At 40.6% G+C, this 16398-nt stretch overlaps 1 protein-coding gene across 1 annotated transcript in view; it reads left to right on the top strand.

Moving 5' to 3' along the window:
- Dpy19l1 (dpy-19 like C-mannosyltransferase 1) overlaps positions 1 to 16398 on the top strand; it is a 91738-nt gene that overhangs the window by 58929 nt on the left and 16411 nt on the right. The window contains exons 11-16 of the mRNA XM_021172503.3: positions 3381 to 3467; positions 5191 to 5250; positions 5681 to 5761; positions 12193 to 12294; positions 14241 to 14312; positions 16142 to 16191. Of these exons, the coding sequence (XP_021028162.1) occupies positions 3381 to 3467; positions 5191 to 5250; positions 5681 to 5761; positions 12193 to 12294; positions 14241 to 14312; positions 16142 to 16191 (452 nt within the window). The remainder of the gene's footprint in view (positions 1 to 3380; positions 3468 to 5190; positions 5251 to 5680; positions 5762 to 12192; positions 12295 to 14240; positions 14313 to 16141; positions 16192 to 16398) is intronic.

Below are 16398 nucleotides of genomic sequence, written 5' to 3'. Positions count from 1 at the left end.
ACTGTTTGAGATCGTCTTCACGGATTGCTGTGTCACCTGCAAAGATAGTTAATTTTTTCCTTTTAATTTTCACATCCTTCCTCACTGTAGGCTGTGGGCTTTTTGAGAAGAAGTAGCAGGAAGCTTAGAGTCAGCTCCTGATCTAGGCAGGAAGCTTCATTATCTTAACTCTGATGTGGGATAACATGGACTTTTGTAAATCTTTGTCAAGTGGGAGGAATTTCTTTGTTATTCTCAGTTTGCTGCAGATTTTTTCCCTGTAAACCATGAATCCATGTTGAATTTGGTCAGATTTTCTTTCCTGTCTTATTCTTCAGATGGTGGGTGGGTAGATGTTAATGCTACTTGCCTGGGGTTCATCCTCTTGCTTGTAGTGTATGAGTCTTTTTATTCATTGTTCAGTTTGATTTGCTCATAATTCATTGAATTGGGGTTTTTTGCATCTATGTTTATGAGAGATGAGCAATGGCTTTATTGCGTGTCATTGTCTGAATTAGAATGACAGTAATCTTGTCCCATGAAGTAAGTTAAAGAGTTTACACAGCTCCCATATTCTAGATGAGCATGTTGAAAGCTAGCATGATTTCTTGCTGAGAACATGATACGCTGGCACATTTCAAAGCAGTGCTATTTTTTCCTTCTGCTGGAAACATAGAAGGATTTTCCACAGTGGTCTTTGCTCTCAGAGTTAAAAATAAATAAATAAAACGTAAGCTTCCCCTCTCAGGACCCACTCAGTAGCCATTACTCCATTACAGTCCAGGTCTCGGCTCCCTGTCTGGGTTGTTTTCATGGGGGTTGGTGCTCCAGTGAGTTGAGTTGCACCCATCTGCCTCCTTTGTTCTGAGGTGGTTTTCCCTGTGATCTTACATCTCTGCCCACCACACATGTTAGTTGGTAGTGTTTTCCTTGTTCCTAAGACCCAGTGACAACTTCCAAGCTCTCGTGTGGTACTCTTCTTATAGAGTCTCTTCATTCTCATTTCTTATGGTGTTGAGCATTTTTGTCATGTAGTTCTTAGTAATATCTGTATCTTTGAAGAAACATCATTTCAAGTTATTAGTTCATCTTTGAATGAAGTTTTTTTTTGTATTGAGTTTTAGGAATTATCATATTTATAATTATGACTATATCCATAAGTTGATGTTTGCTTGACTTTGCTATCCTTTATCCCTTAATGACCATTAAGTTTTAGATGCCAGTCCAACCATTTTTTCTTGTTCTCTGTGCTCATAGTGTCCTACCCAAGAAAATACTGTGAAATCTGACTACAGGAAGCTTTGAGATGTGTACTGTCTTAGCTTTTCTGTTAGGTGTCCATTCTGCTTTGAGTCAGTTTTGTGAATGGCACTAGACAGATAATGGTCCATGTTTATGGGAGAATCTCCTTTCCTAAGCACTGTTTCTCAAGAGGGTTGTCTCCATTGACTGATTTGGAAAAGATCATTGGTCTGATTGGCAGGGCTTTTGCCTGAGCAGGTTCCATGTCATTGGCCTACTTTGACTTGATGCCTGCCGCACAGCGTTCTCAATACTCTGGCTTCTATCAAGTTGGAAACCCAAGTCTGAGTCTGACCACGACCACGGTCCCTTTCACTGTTGCTGGGTCTACCTCATTTCCCAGGAGATTCTGCATGGATTTTTATTTCTGCAAAAGATGCTGGGTTTTCATAGCTATTGCAGCAAATCTGTAGATATCTGGGTGTTCATGTCTTCAACCAGTAAATATGAGCTGTCTTTTCATTATTCATGCTTTAATTGCTTCAATGGCATTTTATGTTTTGTTTTGTTTTTGTATAAATGTTGTCCCTCCAACTAAGCTGACCACTGAGTCTTTTTATTCCTTCTGATGCTGTTGGCCAAAAGATCTGTTTTCTCGATTTCTCCTTTCAGATTGTTTCTTATTGGTATGTGCGTACTTGGCTGGTTCTGAGTTAGTTTTGCATCCTGGTACCGTCCTCCCTCTTAACGATTGCTATCCCTCCTTTAGGCTTTTCTTCATTCCACACTATCTGTGGGCAGAGATGTACCCTTTTGTCTCCAGTTTGCTTTGGATGTTCTCTTTCCTGTCTCTCTAAGTGACACTTTTGTACTGTCCCTGGTAACTGTTCCTTGAGGGAGAGGTTTTAGTTTCTCACTGAGTGTACTGTGGCTTCTTCATGTATGGCATCTATTATGTAAAGGGAGACGTCCTGCCCCGAGTTTGTTCAGTATACTGTAATTGGATAATGCAGAATTATGCTAAGTATCATTCTGTATCAATTGAAATAATTGTAACTTTTCTTTATTCTGAATTTATAGTGTATTGCATTGTTTTTAAATATATTTTTGAAATGAAATCCACACAAATGGACATATATCAAAGGAAAACAAAACTTTTATAATAAAGGATGGGCTTTTCATTTTTAAGGACTTTTTAAATTATAAAGATAAGTCTTGAAGACTTAAAGGAGAGAAATAATAAGTATGACTGACATAAAAATTTAAGCAGTAAGCATAATACAGAAAAAGGACAAAGTTGAAAAGTGAAGTGGGAAAATATAATGTTTGTTTCATACGCAGCTTTGTCCTGTGACACATAAGAAGGACATGAAGGAAAACCACTAATCTAATAGAAAGAACACAGTAAAAATAAGCAGTTCATACTAATACCATATACCTGTGGAAGGCTCTGTCTCATATACACAGCATTTCCCCTAGTATGATGGAACACTTAAAGAAGTAATGTGCAGTATGTGTCAGAGTATGTATCAACAGCAATGCAGTTATTTAGTTTAGGGGAGAGTAAACTGATACAATCTGTTTGTATTACAATTTGCCAGTATTTTGTCTTTTGTTTTTGAAATAACTGCATCTTGGTCCATCAGGTTTTCTTGAGGTGGGTTATCTATCTGTAGCAATGTATTGCCATGTACATAAGATGCATCTGACAGGTCCTTGTCATTTGTGCCAAGGATGAGGAAAACAGAATAGAAGCAAAAGGCAGTTAGGTGTTGGGCAGTACTAGGGGCAGTTTCAATAAGCTGCAGCTCATGTGTAGAGTGGCTTCGGTTTTTTCCAGTCGTTAATAGTGAATTAGATTGATTTAGATTGATACAAGAAGCTTCTCTCAGCATGTTAATAGTCAAAGCAAGAGAGGATACTATGGTTGGGTGGCCACTTGGGACTTAGGAGTGAAGTATAAACTAATTTCTTTATGTCAGTGGCTGGTGATGGCCATCGTGGAGCATGGGCGTGGGATGTAGAGTGAGCTGGGTTTGCCTGGCAGCCCTCTTTGAGTGCTCCAGCTTCCTTCCACCATGGGAGCAGACAACTTGAAACTGAAAGCTCTGTTCTTTCTTTGGGTCTGTGTGTAACTGCCTTTCTTTTGGATTTTGCAGATTTCTCTTGTGCTTTGTTTTGTGTTGATGTTTGGGAACTCGATGTTACTAACATCTTATTATGCATCGTCTTTGGTAATTGTTTGGGTAAGTATTCCTTTGGCTGCTTTTTTTAAAAAAATAATTTTATATATGTATACAATGATGTGTGATCATGGATATTCCCCTATATACTCTCAGATCTCTGTCCCAGCTTCACCTAACCCGCCCACTCCTTGGTAACTCATTATTTTCAGTTGATCTGTCTTTGGCTGCTTTAGAAACAAATAGTTTCCATTTCTTTATCACTGGCTTGGGACTCGTGAGTAGCTTCTGCAGGGTTATATGAAGTATCTATCAACTTTATCTCTACCTGACAGAGTGATGAAGTTCTCACTTGGAAAGCAGAGAAAATAAGACTCACGGAAGTCACTGTGAGAATGCTCAGAGCCCGCCTCCCCGTGGTTCAGCCACTAGCTGCTCTCTTGCTCCCTCAGCCTTCCTTAGCTCCTGCTTTGTTCATGAGCTCATTGTCGGAGGTTTCTGTGCTTCTTAATTTTTCTTTTCATCTTTTCAGTCTAAGTATAAAAGTCTTGTTAAATTTGGTGGCGCACGCCTTTAATCCCAGCACTCGGGAGGCAGAGGCAGCTGGATTTCTGAGTTCGAGGCCAGCCTGGTCTACAAAGTGAGTTCCAGGACAGCTAGGGCTACACAGAGAAACCCTGTCTCGAAAAACAAAAACAAAAACAAAACAAAACAAAAAAAAAAACAAATTTAGACTCCTGTGCACTTTAGAAACTGGCTTTGATCCATGGGCTTTAGTGTTATAGTGTTTAACAAACCTTACCTGAATACATGTACCTTCGCAGAGCATGTGCCTTAGACTCACGCATGCGCACATTTGCTCATTGGGCTCCCCATCTGAGCGCTTCCTGCCTTTTGAGGCACGTCTTTTCATTCATCTGATTCTAGAACCTATTAATAAATTAGGAGTCTTAAGCTCCTGTCTCACAAGTTGCTACTTTATACCATTTCCAAGAAATGCGCCTTTTCCAGCCGGAGGCGCTGCCTGTCCTCTCCGGCTGAAGCGCGTTTAGCCACAGCCATAGGCTTGTGCTGAAGCCACTTTCAACCCTAAACTCAGCCTTGCTGTCATTGCACCCAGGATTAAGATTGTCAGATTTTAAAAAATATGTATATATTTGCGAAGTTTGAAATATGTTTTTCTCTCTAGAGGTAATATAGTGTAGGATTCATGTACCTGGAAAGACTTAACACAGAAATATTTTGTTAATATAGTAAAATCTCATCAGGTAAGTCAGGAACTTTTAGCTTAAAGGGAACCTTATGAGCTACTTAAAATTTGAAATTGTTACATACCTCTTTGTAGGCAAACCATATATAAAATAGCGAACTTCATCTTTTATATATGCTGATTTTCTTTCAATTTTACAAACTCACTGAAAGTAGGGGTTTTTAGCCTTACTTTTTAAAAGAGATGCTTTGAGATCAGTAACTAACTGCATATATGGACAGGGGGTGGGTGATAATCGTGAAAACTCCACAAAACAAAGCAAAAGGCATGGCTGTGGGAAAGAAATTTGTAAACAGAAGGTATGGGGGCTGAGGATCTTCGATGAGAGAGTAATTAGGATGTATCTTATACATGTGTCAAAATGTCAAATGACTAATTAATAAATCAGTCATGCTTTGAATTTTAATTCTTAATTATTCAGAATTAATATCAAAATATCTTAATTCTTAATCAAAATTCTTAATTATTCAGAATATTATTACTTGGGCTTCTGATGTTCATTTGTGTTATATTTAGGGCATGCTGGCAATGAAGCCCCAGTTCCTAAGAATGAATGTATCTGAACTCAGCTTATGGGTAAGCAGAAACTGAGGCATTCTTTTTTCTTTTCCAAAAGATAACATTGCTTTTATGCTTTACAGTGGAGGGGCTCAATATGTGAAGAGTCTCTGGGTTTAGTAGTCCACTGAAGTTTTATTTTTTTACCTCATGTTTCTTCTGAGGAGCAACCATGTGTGACCCCACCATAGGAGTTAAGCAGTTCTTGTTTAGATCTCTGATAGACATAAATACAGTTAGCTAGAAATGTCATATGTTTTCAGTCTTATTTTTTGTTATAATAACCCTTGGTATCAGAGCAATAGGCATTTCCCCTTGGAGATTAAGATATTGCTTATGTGGGAATAAAGCATTTGTTCTCCTCAGTTCACCAGACTTCAGAAGGCGGGAGCAAAGCTGGCGTTTTGTTTTGTTTTGTTTTGTTTTGTTTTGACTTTTTCTTTTGCAGGTTATCCAAGGGTGTGGCTGGTTGTTTGGAACTGTTATACTCAAGTCTGTGACTTCCAGGATCTTTGGCATTGCAGATGATGTAAGTATATTTTTGCTTAAAATTGAAAGACTTGAAAATAATCCAATAGGCAGAGAATAAATTAATGGAATTATTAGAATATCATTACTTAAACTAGATTTCAAGGTGTGAAGTATATATTATTTTCTCTCTTCAGTGAAAGAAAGTAAATAAGAAATGTGTTGATGTATATAGTTTTTAAGACAGAATTAAAACAGTCCTCCTTTCAGTATATTTCTTCGTCACAAAGATGTAAAAATGTAAAGCAGGAACTCTGGAGATTAAGATTTGAGGTCTGTGCAGCCATTCAATAACTTCTTTACAGTCTCCTTTTAAAACCAATGGGGCAGTATCTTCAAAATCATGGGCTGACTCTGCCCTTCTCATCTCTGTGGTCAGTGTAAGTGTGGGATGTTTGCTGCTGTTCATAGTGAGAGCTGTGTTAGACTTAAGAGATTTTGTTTTGTTAGGGTGGGGCTGAGAACGAAATGATAACATTTCTGTAATTGCTTCTGCTGGAATTGAAGGGTATCCTGGGACTTGGAAGCCCAGGAACCACACAGCCCTGAGAGGAAGCCTCCTCATCAGAGGCATTGCAGCTCCCAGGGGAGGGATCCCCGCTGAGCTGAGGAGACCAGGAGACTCAGACTCGGTCCTTCTCTTTGCTGCTTCTTTTCTTATGGCTTCTTCTGATAGAGTCACAGCAGGTAGGAAATGTCAGGAAAGAGATTTATTGGAGGGTCCAGGGTTTGGAGGGATGCATCCAGGGATGGCTGGGCTGCCCTTTGCTCTTGGGAGTGGATAGCAGGCAACTGGACAAAGGGACAGTGCTTATATAGAATTTCTGAGGGGGCAGAGCTTCTCAGGGGAGAGATTTCCGAAGGGAGGGTTGGTGGGATTTCAAGTACTGAGCCTGAAGGAGCTCAGGGATTGGTGGGTGTTTTGTGGAAAGCTCAGCGATTGGTGGGTTTTCTGCCTCAGGTATTGGTGGGGTTTTTTTTTTCACACCCCTTTTCCCTGAATTGGGCCCATGAGTTAGTGTAGGAAGCCCTTCCCCACTGCAGCTCTTGCGGAGGCGCCATCTCTGTGGGGCTGCTGGGGGGTGGTGGGTGGCGAGGCTGAAGAGAGGTGCTGCCAGTGTGGACAGCTCCTGTGAGCTAGGTGCTGCAGTGATGTTTCATAAAGCCGTAGATTGAGGCAAGAAAGAAGGTGTTGCACCTCGGATAGCTCCTCACGCCCGCAGTAGGCTGAGGCTGGAAAGGTGTCTCCTGGGTAGACAGCTCCTGGGGGGCAGCTCTCCCTGAGGCAGGAAAGGCAGGGTACCATCATGGACAGCTCCTAAACTCCTGTGAGGGCTTGCAAGCGGAGGAGATGGTGTGGTGCCACCATTTTGACAGGAGCCGCCGTTTTGGACAGCCTCCATTTGGACATTTGTTCTGTGGGAACTTTTGCTGCAGTAGCCATAGGCTGGAGCAGGAAGGAGGAGCCTGCTACAGTTTGATGGCTTTTGTAGGCTAGCGGCTCCTGTGTGCCACAAAGGGACTATAATTTCTGTTTTATTAAGGATTCTTATGAATGGTTGCTTATTTATTTGCGTTGTGTTATCATGGTGCTTGTGTGGGTGCCTGTGGATGAGCAGAGTCGGACATGAGGTATTCTGTTCTATCACTCTACCTTAGTGTCTTGAGACAGTGTCTCCCATTGAACCTTTAGCTAGACTAGTTCAGCAAGCCCCAGTGATCCTCTTGTCTCACCCCTGACAATGCTAGACTTATACACATGCTAGTCTCATGCTTTGGCAGTGAGTGCCAATGTAACTCCCTCCTTGAGCTATTCCCTAGCCTCACTTTGCTTACTTGATTTTTTGATGTTGTGATCAGCACATTCTCAACTAGGGGCTTCCCAACAATTATAATAATACAAAAGATAACGAAGGCTATGACAAAACAGTAGTAAGTTTGGGATGTGTCAGGAGCACACAGAAGGAGAATCAGGAGGCATGTGTGCCGATGAGAGGAGAGGGGTGATGGATTCAGCTTGGATGTAGAGGGTGGGAAGGAAGGCAGTAAAATGGCTCCAGCCTCATGTGTGTGGACTTTGTTTCCTTTTTCTTGGGGCACAAACTAATTAAGACATATTCAGATTGAAGGCACTAGTAACATATCTGTTGTAGCCTTCAGTGTAGATTTCTGCACAAGAGATGACCTAAGCCTGGTGAGTGTCCCTAGAACTATGACAGTGAGCTGTGACAGCAAGGCCTACAGCATCCTTAGGTGCTGTTGCTAAGGAAGCACGTGCCAGGTACCCAGTTTTGGAGAGGGCTGTGTCTTTCCTCGTCCATTCATTGTCCTTTTGGAGAAACCTGCACCGGCACCTGTGCCTGCTCATGTAGCTATCTGTTCTCTCTGATAAGCTCCAAGATGTGAGGCTTCAAGTATAAGTTTTAAGTAGGTCTCATTTTTCCAGTAACAAATTCTGTAGCTTTCCAAACCAACAACAAAACAACCAAACAAACAAAAACAAACAAACAAACAGACAGACAAAAACACACTTGTACTTCCCAATACATTCTTTTCAGCAGTTTTATGGTTCCTTAGATTTGAATGGCCATGTCTGACCTGTGAGATCTTATAAAATTTACCTAAATGAAAGGATTTTTCTCAGGATAGCATGCAGTCAGTGCTCAACAAGCTTTAGTTGGTGTTGCCATGGTTATTATTGTTGTGATTTATCATTATTGTGTACACACACACACACACACACACACACACACCATTATTTTCTCCATGGATCCACTGATGTGTCCTTAGTTTGCTAGGTTGGCTTAGGTTGGGGGATAGTGCTGCAGTGCATTAAGCTATGACTAACTCTTCATTACTTAATTACTTAATTTTCAATGGTGGTTCTAGAGATTGCAATGCATATCTTAATTTGAAAGAATCTACTTAGGTTAATGTTGGCTTAATTCAGTTTAAATCTATAATGCCCCCATTTTAGAATCTTTCTCCTTCCTCTCCTTTTCACTATTATGCCATACATTGACCTTGTGTATTCGTGCCAACAGCATGAGTTCAGATTATTGCTCTATGCACTCTTATCTTAAACAAAAAGAACAAGGGGGTCACTGCCTTTTGTATTTATGATTATTTTCACCATTTTTTTTGTGTGTTTCTTCCTGTATTTGAGGAGGCTTTTTCTTTTTAACCTAGATGACTCTATTTTATAACTTTTAATAGCCAGGTCTCTTAGCAATGGGTCTGTGAGGTTTTGGTTTTATTCCAGTGTTTGATTTTGGTTGTTGTGGTTATTTTTTCTCATTTTGCCAGTTACAGAATTATCTGTTGGTTGTAACTTCTGAAAAACTTCTGGCCTTTATTATTCCTAAGAAGCCAATCAACATTATTCAATAAATATTGATAAAGTTTCCAGTCTTTTTGCCTTCTGTTCCTTTTTGCCTGTTCATACCACCTTCTTCTCCATCGATTCTGGGTTTGTAGAAAGCATGACTTCTGTTGGAATGCTCTTGTCTGTCCTTCAGGGGCGTGGGGATGTCCCCATCCCTTAGACGGTTGTCTCATCTCTAGGTTCTCGAGGTAGCATTTATACCTACTTTGCCCACCTCTGTTTGTGTCACACGGGTTACACTTTAGGCTCTGGCAGGATAGCTTCCGTCTTTCATTTCCTGCTGGTGCTGATCATGGTATTTCCAATATGTTTCAAATCACGTTTCGAAACTGGTTCCATTGTCCTCAAAGAGAATGAGCATTGACCCAGCAAACTAGAGCATCCATGGTGGCGTTGATAGTGGATGGAACACTTAGGTGGGAGTGCCACCGACTCCCATTTCTTTAAGTAAAGTTTGTTTTAATCAGTAAATACAACTAGGTGGCTCTTAGATTAGGAGGCTGTGACATGGTTGTTTGTGACATTTTTGTCTGGTTTTGTAGTTGCCTTGGGGGAGGGAATTTCTGACTCTTATCCAGAAGTCCCCACATTCACTGGCTTCCTAACTAACTCATGGTTGCACTTCCCAAGCAAACCTCGCTTGTTCATTGTGCTATTCTTTCTGTTAGTACTGGGTTTAGCTAGCTAGTAGTTTAAGCGTATTTGCCTTTAATCATGAAAGTATAAGGTTTTTTCTTTACCTGTAATGACTTTGTCTGATTGTAATGATTTGGGTTTCAGGATAGTGGTAGCTTCCCACATTTTTGAAGACAGAGAACGTTTGGGTAGAGCTGGCATTTCCCTTTAATTGTAGCCAGCGCTCAGGATCTTCTCTCTGTGGAGATTTTTCAGTGCAAACTCAATGTGGTCATCTGACTGGAGCACATGCCTTCAGGACCTTTGCCCATTCTTTGTCTGCCACCAAGGGAGTGTGCTTTAGAAGGGGGATTGTTGAACCAGCTAGCTGAAGCTGCATGTGCAAATTTTACATATGTACATATTAGGGAAGTGGTCCTTTATTATTAAAACAATTATGTTTCCAACTTCTCTAACTTGTTTAGCATATACAGTATTGTGTGTGGAAACTTTGGTACATTGTGGAATAGTAAAAAGCAGCCTGTCCTTGGATACCTTTGTTGTTTAGTGAGGAGTGCTCTTCATGTCCACCTTTGCATTTAGCAGTGGAAAAGGGGTCGCTCATGACAGTCACCTGCTGTGCAACAGGTCTGCTGAGCTTTTCCTACCAGCTATAGTTATATACTCTCTGACCTCCTCTCCCCCACCTCTTTCTTGCCAAGCCATTTTAACCACACTCTTCTGTTGAGATTAACTTCTATAGAGTCCATTTGCAAGACTGAGCATGTAGGAAAATGCTCGGCCTCTTTGCTTTTACCACTCTGATTTTCTAGGAAGTTTGTCTGAATTATTCCTGTAAGTAGTGCTTTTTGTATCCTTTCTAATTGTCATTTTGTAACTTTCTGCATGACCTAAAGGTTATTAAATTATGGTTTATTTATTTTCCATCAAAAGGATTCCTAAAGTTATTCCTAACTATTTTCTAGTTTTACTGCATTTATGATTAGAAAAAAATTTTATGAAATTTTAAGATACTGTTTTTACTTGGTGTGTGTGTGTGTGCGCACATAGACTTAGGTTTTTTAAATTTGCTTAAAGTGTGTATGCTCTTTCAATAAAGTTGATAGTCTTTATTTATGGATTGTCCTAATGTCTGCTCTGTTTTAGCTTCCCTTGCTCCTGGAGTAGTGCTTATCATTTCTAGTGAATATTGTCAGCTGACCTCTCTCTCCTGCAGTTGTCATTTCCCAGCCATACATCTGAAGCCATGCTAGGCATGTGTGGAAGGGGAGGTTGGAGTTCTCTCCTTTTGGCTTCTGGGACTACAGCCTCCATTGGTTTGCACAAGACGTGCCCTTAAATGAATCTCACTGGTCCTTGAACTTGATTTTATGAGATGCTGCAGTTGCTACCCAAGGTTTTTCTTTCAGACTTCTGTTGTTTATTTTCCTTTATGCTTTCCTGTGAAGTTTGTCTTTTGTAGGCAGCATGGTGGGGTGTTTGTTCTCTTAAGCCAGCCTGAGTATCTGTCCTGTAGCTCTTTGTGTATGTGGCACTTGCCTTTTGCTAGGACATTCTCTCTGGGATTTGTTTCAAGGTCATTCATATAACTCCCTTCTGGCTTCATGGATCTACCAGCTGCCTCTCTCTCTCTCTCTCTCTCTCTCTCTCTCTCTCTCTCTCTCTCTCTCTCTCTCTCTGTCTCTGTCTCTCTCTGACAGCTTGTATGTCATCACTTCCCATCATTCTTTGTGCCTGTTGTGTAGTGCCCTTAGGTATAATTGACTCTCTTTTTCTAATCTTTGTTGTTTTAGGGAATAATTAACTTGGAAGTTAAGTGAATGCCTTGTGTCTGTGAGTCTTCCTCTTCTTGTTTATAAAATGAAAGTGGTTGCTTGCCCCATCCCTTCTGGGGGGAGCTGAACGTGACTGCACACATGCCCATGCTGATAGTCAGACAGAGGTGCCTTTTATACCACTTCCTCCCATGTCTTCTACCTTCAAACAGTCTTCTAAGGCCCTTCCCAGAATTTGGACTCAGCCTTCTCTCTGTGCTCCAGACCTGGATTCCTGTGTGCTGGACAGAAATCTGTATGAGTGCCTGCTGGAACTCTCTGCCTCCTGGTAGAGAGCAAGGTGGGGGCCAGGAAGCCTGTTTTATCAGATGTAGTAGAAAATCAGATGTGAGCAGAAAACCTCTGGGGTAAATGCCTTGAGCATTGCTGAGTGGGCAGCAGTGGACATGGGTAAGGAGCAGAACAGGGGACACAGCTGTGAGGTTGGAGGAACAGAACTTTCCTTAACAAAAGCCCAGAATTGGAACAATGGACTTTTTCATGCAGCAAAAACTGTTTTAGGTATTGTTAAGATTATAATGCAAAGTTATAATATTTTAGCTTAGTGTAATGATTCCTGACTTTCTTTCTTTCTAGGCTCATATTGGCAACTTATTAACATCAAAATTCTTCAGTTACAAGGATTTTGATACTTTACTATATACTTGTGCAGCCGAGTTTGACTTCATGGAGAAGGAGGTAAGATGTAATGTCCATTTTTCTTCCCTTGGCCATGCCCCTTTCATTTTTCATAAAGGGGGGGGGGGCTGCTGTTTCTCAGTGCATGGCTACCTCAGAGGAAGAATGCCTAGCAGCTTAATGAAAGCTCTTCCCATTTGTGTATTTATTTATGACCTTTTCCATGTTGGCAATTTGGAAACATGATTCCAGCAGTGCTTGGATGGGTGAACACAGGCAATTTCGATTGCCTCTTTTCAGGACTGCACTATTTCGTTTAGTTGGGCTCTCAGGCTCTTCACTTCACTTGCACTTAAGTTTCGAGATTTGAATGATCTCATTGTATTTAAATATCATTGAACACAAGTTTCCATACTAACATTTCTCTTTTGAAAACTTGATTCAGGTATTTGATGTTAACAAGACAACTAGAGAGTGGGTAGAGGATTGTGGGACAGAATCCTTCAGTGTGGATTAGTGGTTTTGAACAAACACATTTATTCTGTGTGTTATAGTGTACAAGTTCTTAGTAGTATACTACAAGCAGGTATTGTGAAAACAAAATGGGATTTCACATAGTCAAGAACTTCAACCTCCTATGTGAAGGATTAGTTTCAGTCCTCAATGAGCTAGTTAGTTTGAGCAAGCATGTTTTTATAGGCTTGGAAGCACCATCCATCTTGCATTTCTCTATTGCTGTTTATGCCAGATATATTTTTCTATAAGGCTATATGTATTGGAATGTACTAAACTGGCCACTACTTTATCGACACATTCGTTACCCCTGAAATCCCACTGTGATAATTTTATGTCCTGAGTGCCTGGCTGGCAGCCTTCAGTGTAGACTCTTATGTTCTTGGTCAAGTGTGCCATGATGACTCTAACTGCATGTTGGTCTTCATTTATTCTTGTCGTGTAATTGATATATGGTAGCTGATAAAAAGCTATACAAACTGTAGTAAGAAAAATCAAAGGAAGAGTATCTCTCCTAAGGTCTTAAAATACCAATTAATAGACATTGAGGCTTCTTTAAGAAAGTGGTAAAGAAAATAGAAGGCAAACATCAGCAGAGAACAGATGTAGGAGGGGCTGGAGACTCCAGAGAGTGTCATGCATGCTGCTCTCACCTGAAAGTGGCCATTGCAGGTCTGGTGAAAGAAATCGTGTATTGAGGCATGGCATGACTTCCTTCCATGTAAAGCTGTTTGAAGTATGCCATGCCTGTGCATCAGAGTCCAGGGTCTGTGCTGCTGAGGCAGCTGAGATCGTCCCTTGAGGGAGTGCATGCCTTTTATGGTATCGTATGTGTATAGTAGGAACAAAGACAAACCTTAACTGTTATTCCCCAGCACAATTCTAAACTGACCTGGTAGAATGGAGTAGACACAGGAGTTATTTATTACCTGTAATTAGCACACAGAAGTATAAGAGCAACATCCCAGCAGAGGCTAGAGTGGTTGATAACTGAGAGGTATACAGGACTGTGCTACTAAATACATTTCTATAAATTTTTCTGTTGTTAAAGTATAAAAATTAGTTTTCTTACCTTCATAAGCATTTGCCATTATTCAGCATGTATTTGTATCTAAGAAAAAAATGCAGTAGGTAACAATATGCATAAAATGTACAAGGCAGCTTGTTCCATGTAAATAAACACTGCTTTTTTTAGGATGAACAATAAGATATTCAGATAGGCAAATAGTGTGTAAAGGGAAGAATCGAGTTGCCTTTCACAGGAGTTTGGGAAACTGTACTTTTAGTGTTTTCAACCTAGCACTGGTGAAATGTTTCTATGGAAACGTGCTTTAATTTCAGTGATGGGAATCAGTGCACGGGTGGGCTGGCCTCTCGGTCGGTGAATGTTTGTATGCATCTTCTCTACCTTGGCCTTTAGAGATTCACCTGTTTCACCATTTGAAAAGAGGTTTTGTTTGGCTAAAACATTTCCCTCTAACACTCCATTTTAGACTCCTCTGCGATACACGAAGACACTGCTGCTTCCTGTTGTTCTGGTCACCGTCGCTGCCATTGTTAGAAAGGTGCGCTTGCCACTGAGAGGCCTGTTGCTGTAACTACACACTTTCTTGGTTTTGTATCGTAGATACATTTATTTGGCTACACAATAATCTGTCTTAGTTAATTGAAACATTCTGTATTTTCTTACTGATGGCCTTTGTTATGAATACTTAGAAGCCTTACAGATATTTTGCTTTCTGCTAGCATAAATTAGATGCAGGAAAGAATGGCTTAGGGTCTGATCATGCATTTTGGAAGACATTTCTAGAGGGCACAGTTGACCCAGATACGAGTTTATTCACCCATGTCCATTGACTGGATTTTAATACTAAGTAATATTTCCAAAAATACTTAATAAGTTAGCTCTTTTATATGATATATGTGCAGTTTTTAGTTACATCTTCAAGGGGTTTATTATTAATCAAAAAGAATTGGGAGACTTGAGTATATTGATGAACTGGATAATGTGTTTAGGCTCCGTGTTTACTTTGATAATGAAATTCTAAGCCCTGGTGTAAGCCAGGCTGAGGAACATGAATCTTGTATGACGAAAAGCAGGTATGAAACTAAGATCTTAAGTAGATTGTGATGGCAGTAACTGTGTAAGACTTAAAAGATGAGATTAATGTTCAGTTGAAGAAGATAGGACAAAGCCCAACAATGTATTGATCTCTAGTGATTTATGTTAGCACAGTGGATTTATCTGTGGGATCTTCTATACTGTAATTACTGTTCTCATTGGGTTTGTGCAGGACTTTGTAGCCCAGAGTTTTTCCCCATGGCATATTTTGATGTGTTACTCAGCCAGTGACCTATGAAGTAGACAGATAGTGCCTTGCAAGATCAGACATTGTTAGTAGCTCCCTTTGTGCCTGCTGTCACACTAGACTCAGGCTTAGCCCCCTCCTCCTATACCAGGCACCTGGTGGTACTCAGCTCTGCTCTCTCAACCTGCTTCAGCTTCTGTCAGTTTACTCAGGTTCACTGTGTGGCAGGCTCAGCACTTGCTTTGCATTTTTGCACTTTGAGTCATATTTAATAATCCTTAAAAAATGCCAGATACTGACCATCAAGAACCAATTCAAAGACTACAGTGGTCAGGCATGAAGGCACTTGACTTTAGTCTTCATACCTGACAGGCAGACACAGGTGGATGTCTGTGGGTTTGAGGCTGCCCTGGTATACATACAAGTTCTACGCCAGCTAGAGCTGCACGGTGGGGTGGGACTATGCTCAATAAAGCAAAGCGAGAGAGACTGCAGCTTTGATGGTGAGCGAGCTGTGATGGAATATAGTATAGTAAGATGAAAGAAGCTCCACTGGTTAAACAACAAGAGACTCAAATAGAAGGTGGGTGACTATTTTCAAATATGTAAATTTTGGAGATAGCACTTTGGACCAGAAATGCATAAATCAGTCAGAAAGAGACTGAGGCAACAGCCCAGTTGTTCTTCCAGGGGATAAACTAAAGTGTGTACAACATGCCATAGGGATGTTCATGCTATAGGAAATAGGATTTTAATAGGTTGGTGTCTCTGAGCCATGTCAGTGGTTCTGTGTGCTTGATTAAAGGAGGCACCTCATGTGGGGAAGGAACAGGAATGAAAGTCAGGACCAGCAGTCTTCTTAAGATTTGCCCCTTCACCCACCAGGGAGACCATTTCATCCTCTGAGCCTCTTAGTCACATCCTAAATGGGGTATTAGAATCAAGGACTGTGCTAGTACAAGGTATTGTTGAAATTATTATTTTCTGAGTGGTCTCATATCTCCATATTTCTCATATTTATATTAAGAGTCTTAACATTTATTTTTATAACTGCTTTTCTAAAGTCTTTAAAAATCCATTTGCAGATTTTTAATGATATGCGGGGTGTCGTAGCTAAACAACAGACACATACAAGGTAAGTATGGTCTTACTGTTCTTACTCCCATGAACTGGATGCTTGCTCTAGTGTGTACTTCTGTGTTTGCATGTTATACATTCAGCACTTCAGAAGGGATGCTCTCGGCTGTCACTGTTCTACTTCCTGTGGAGAATCCTGGCTCTGCATTCATTCATTAGATTTCATGCACAAAAGTCTGACCATCCCCCTTCACCCGCTTTCCTA

Source organism: Mus caroli, unplaced genomic scaffold, assembly GCF_978045245.1.
Source record: "Mus caroli unplaced genomic scaffold, Mus_caroli_1 scaffold_11, whole genome shotgun sequence".
Classification (NCBI taxonomy): Eukaryota; Metazoa; Chordata; class Mammalia; order Rodentia; family Muridae; genus Mus; species Mus caroli.
The sequence above is the reverse complement of the archived record's forward strand: the minus strand, read 5'-3'. Positions and strand labels throughout refer to the sequence as shown.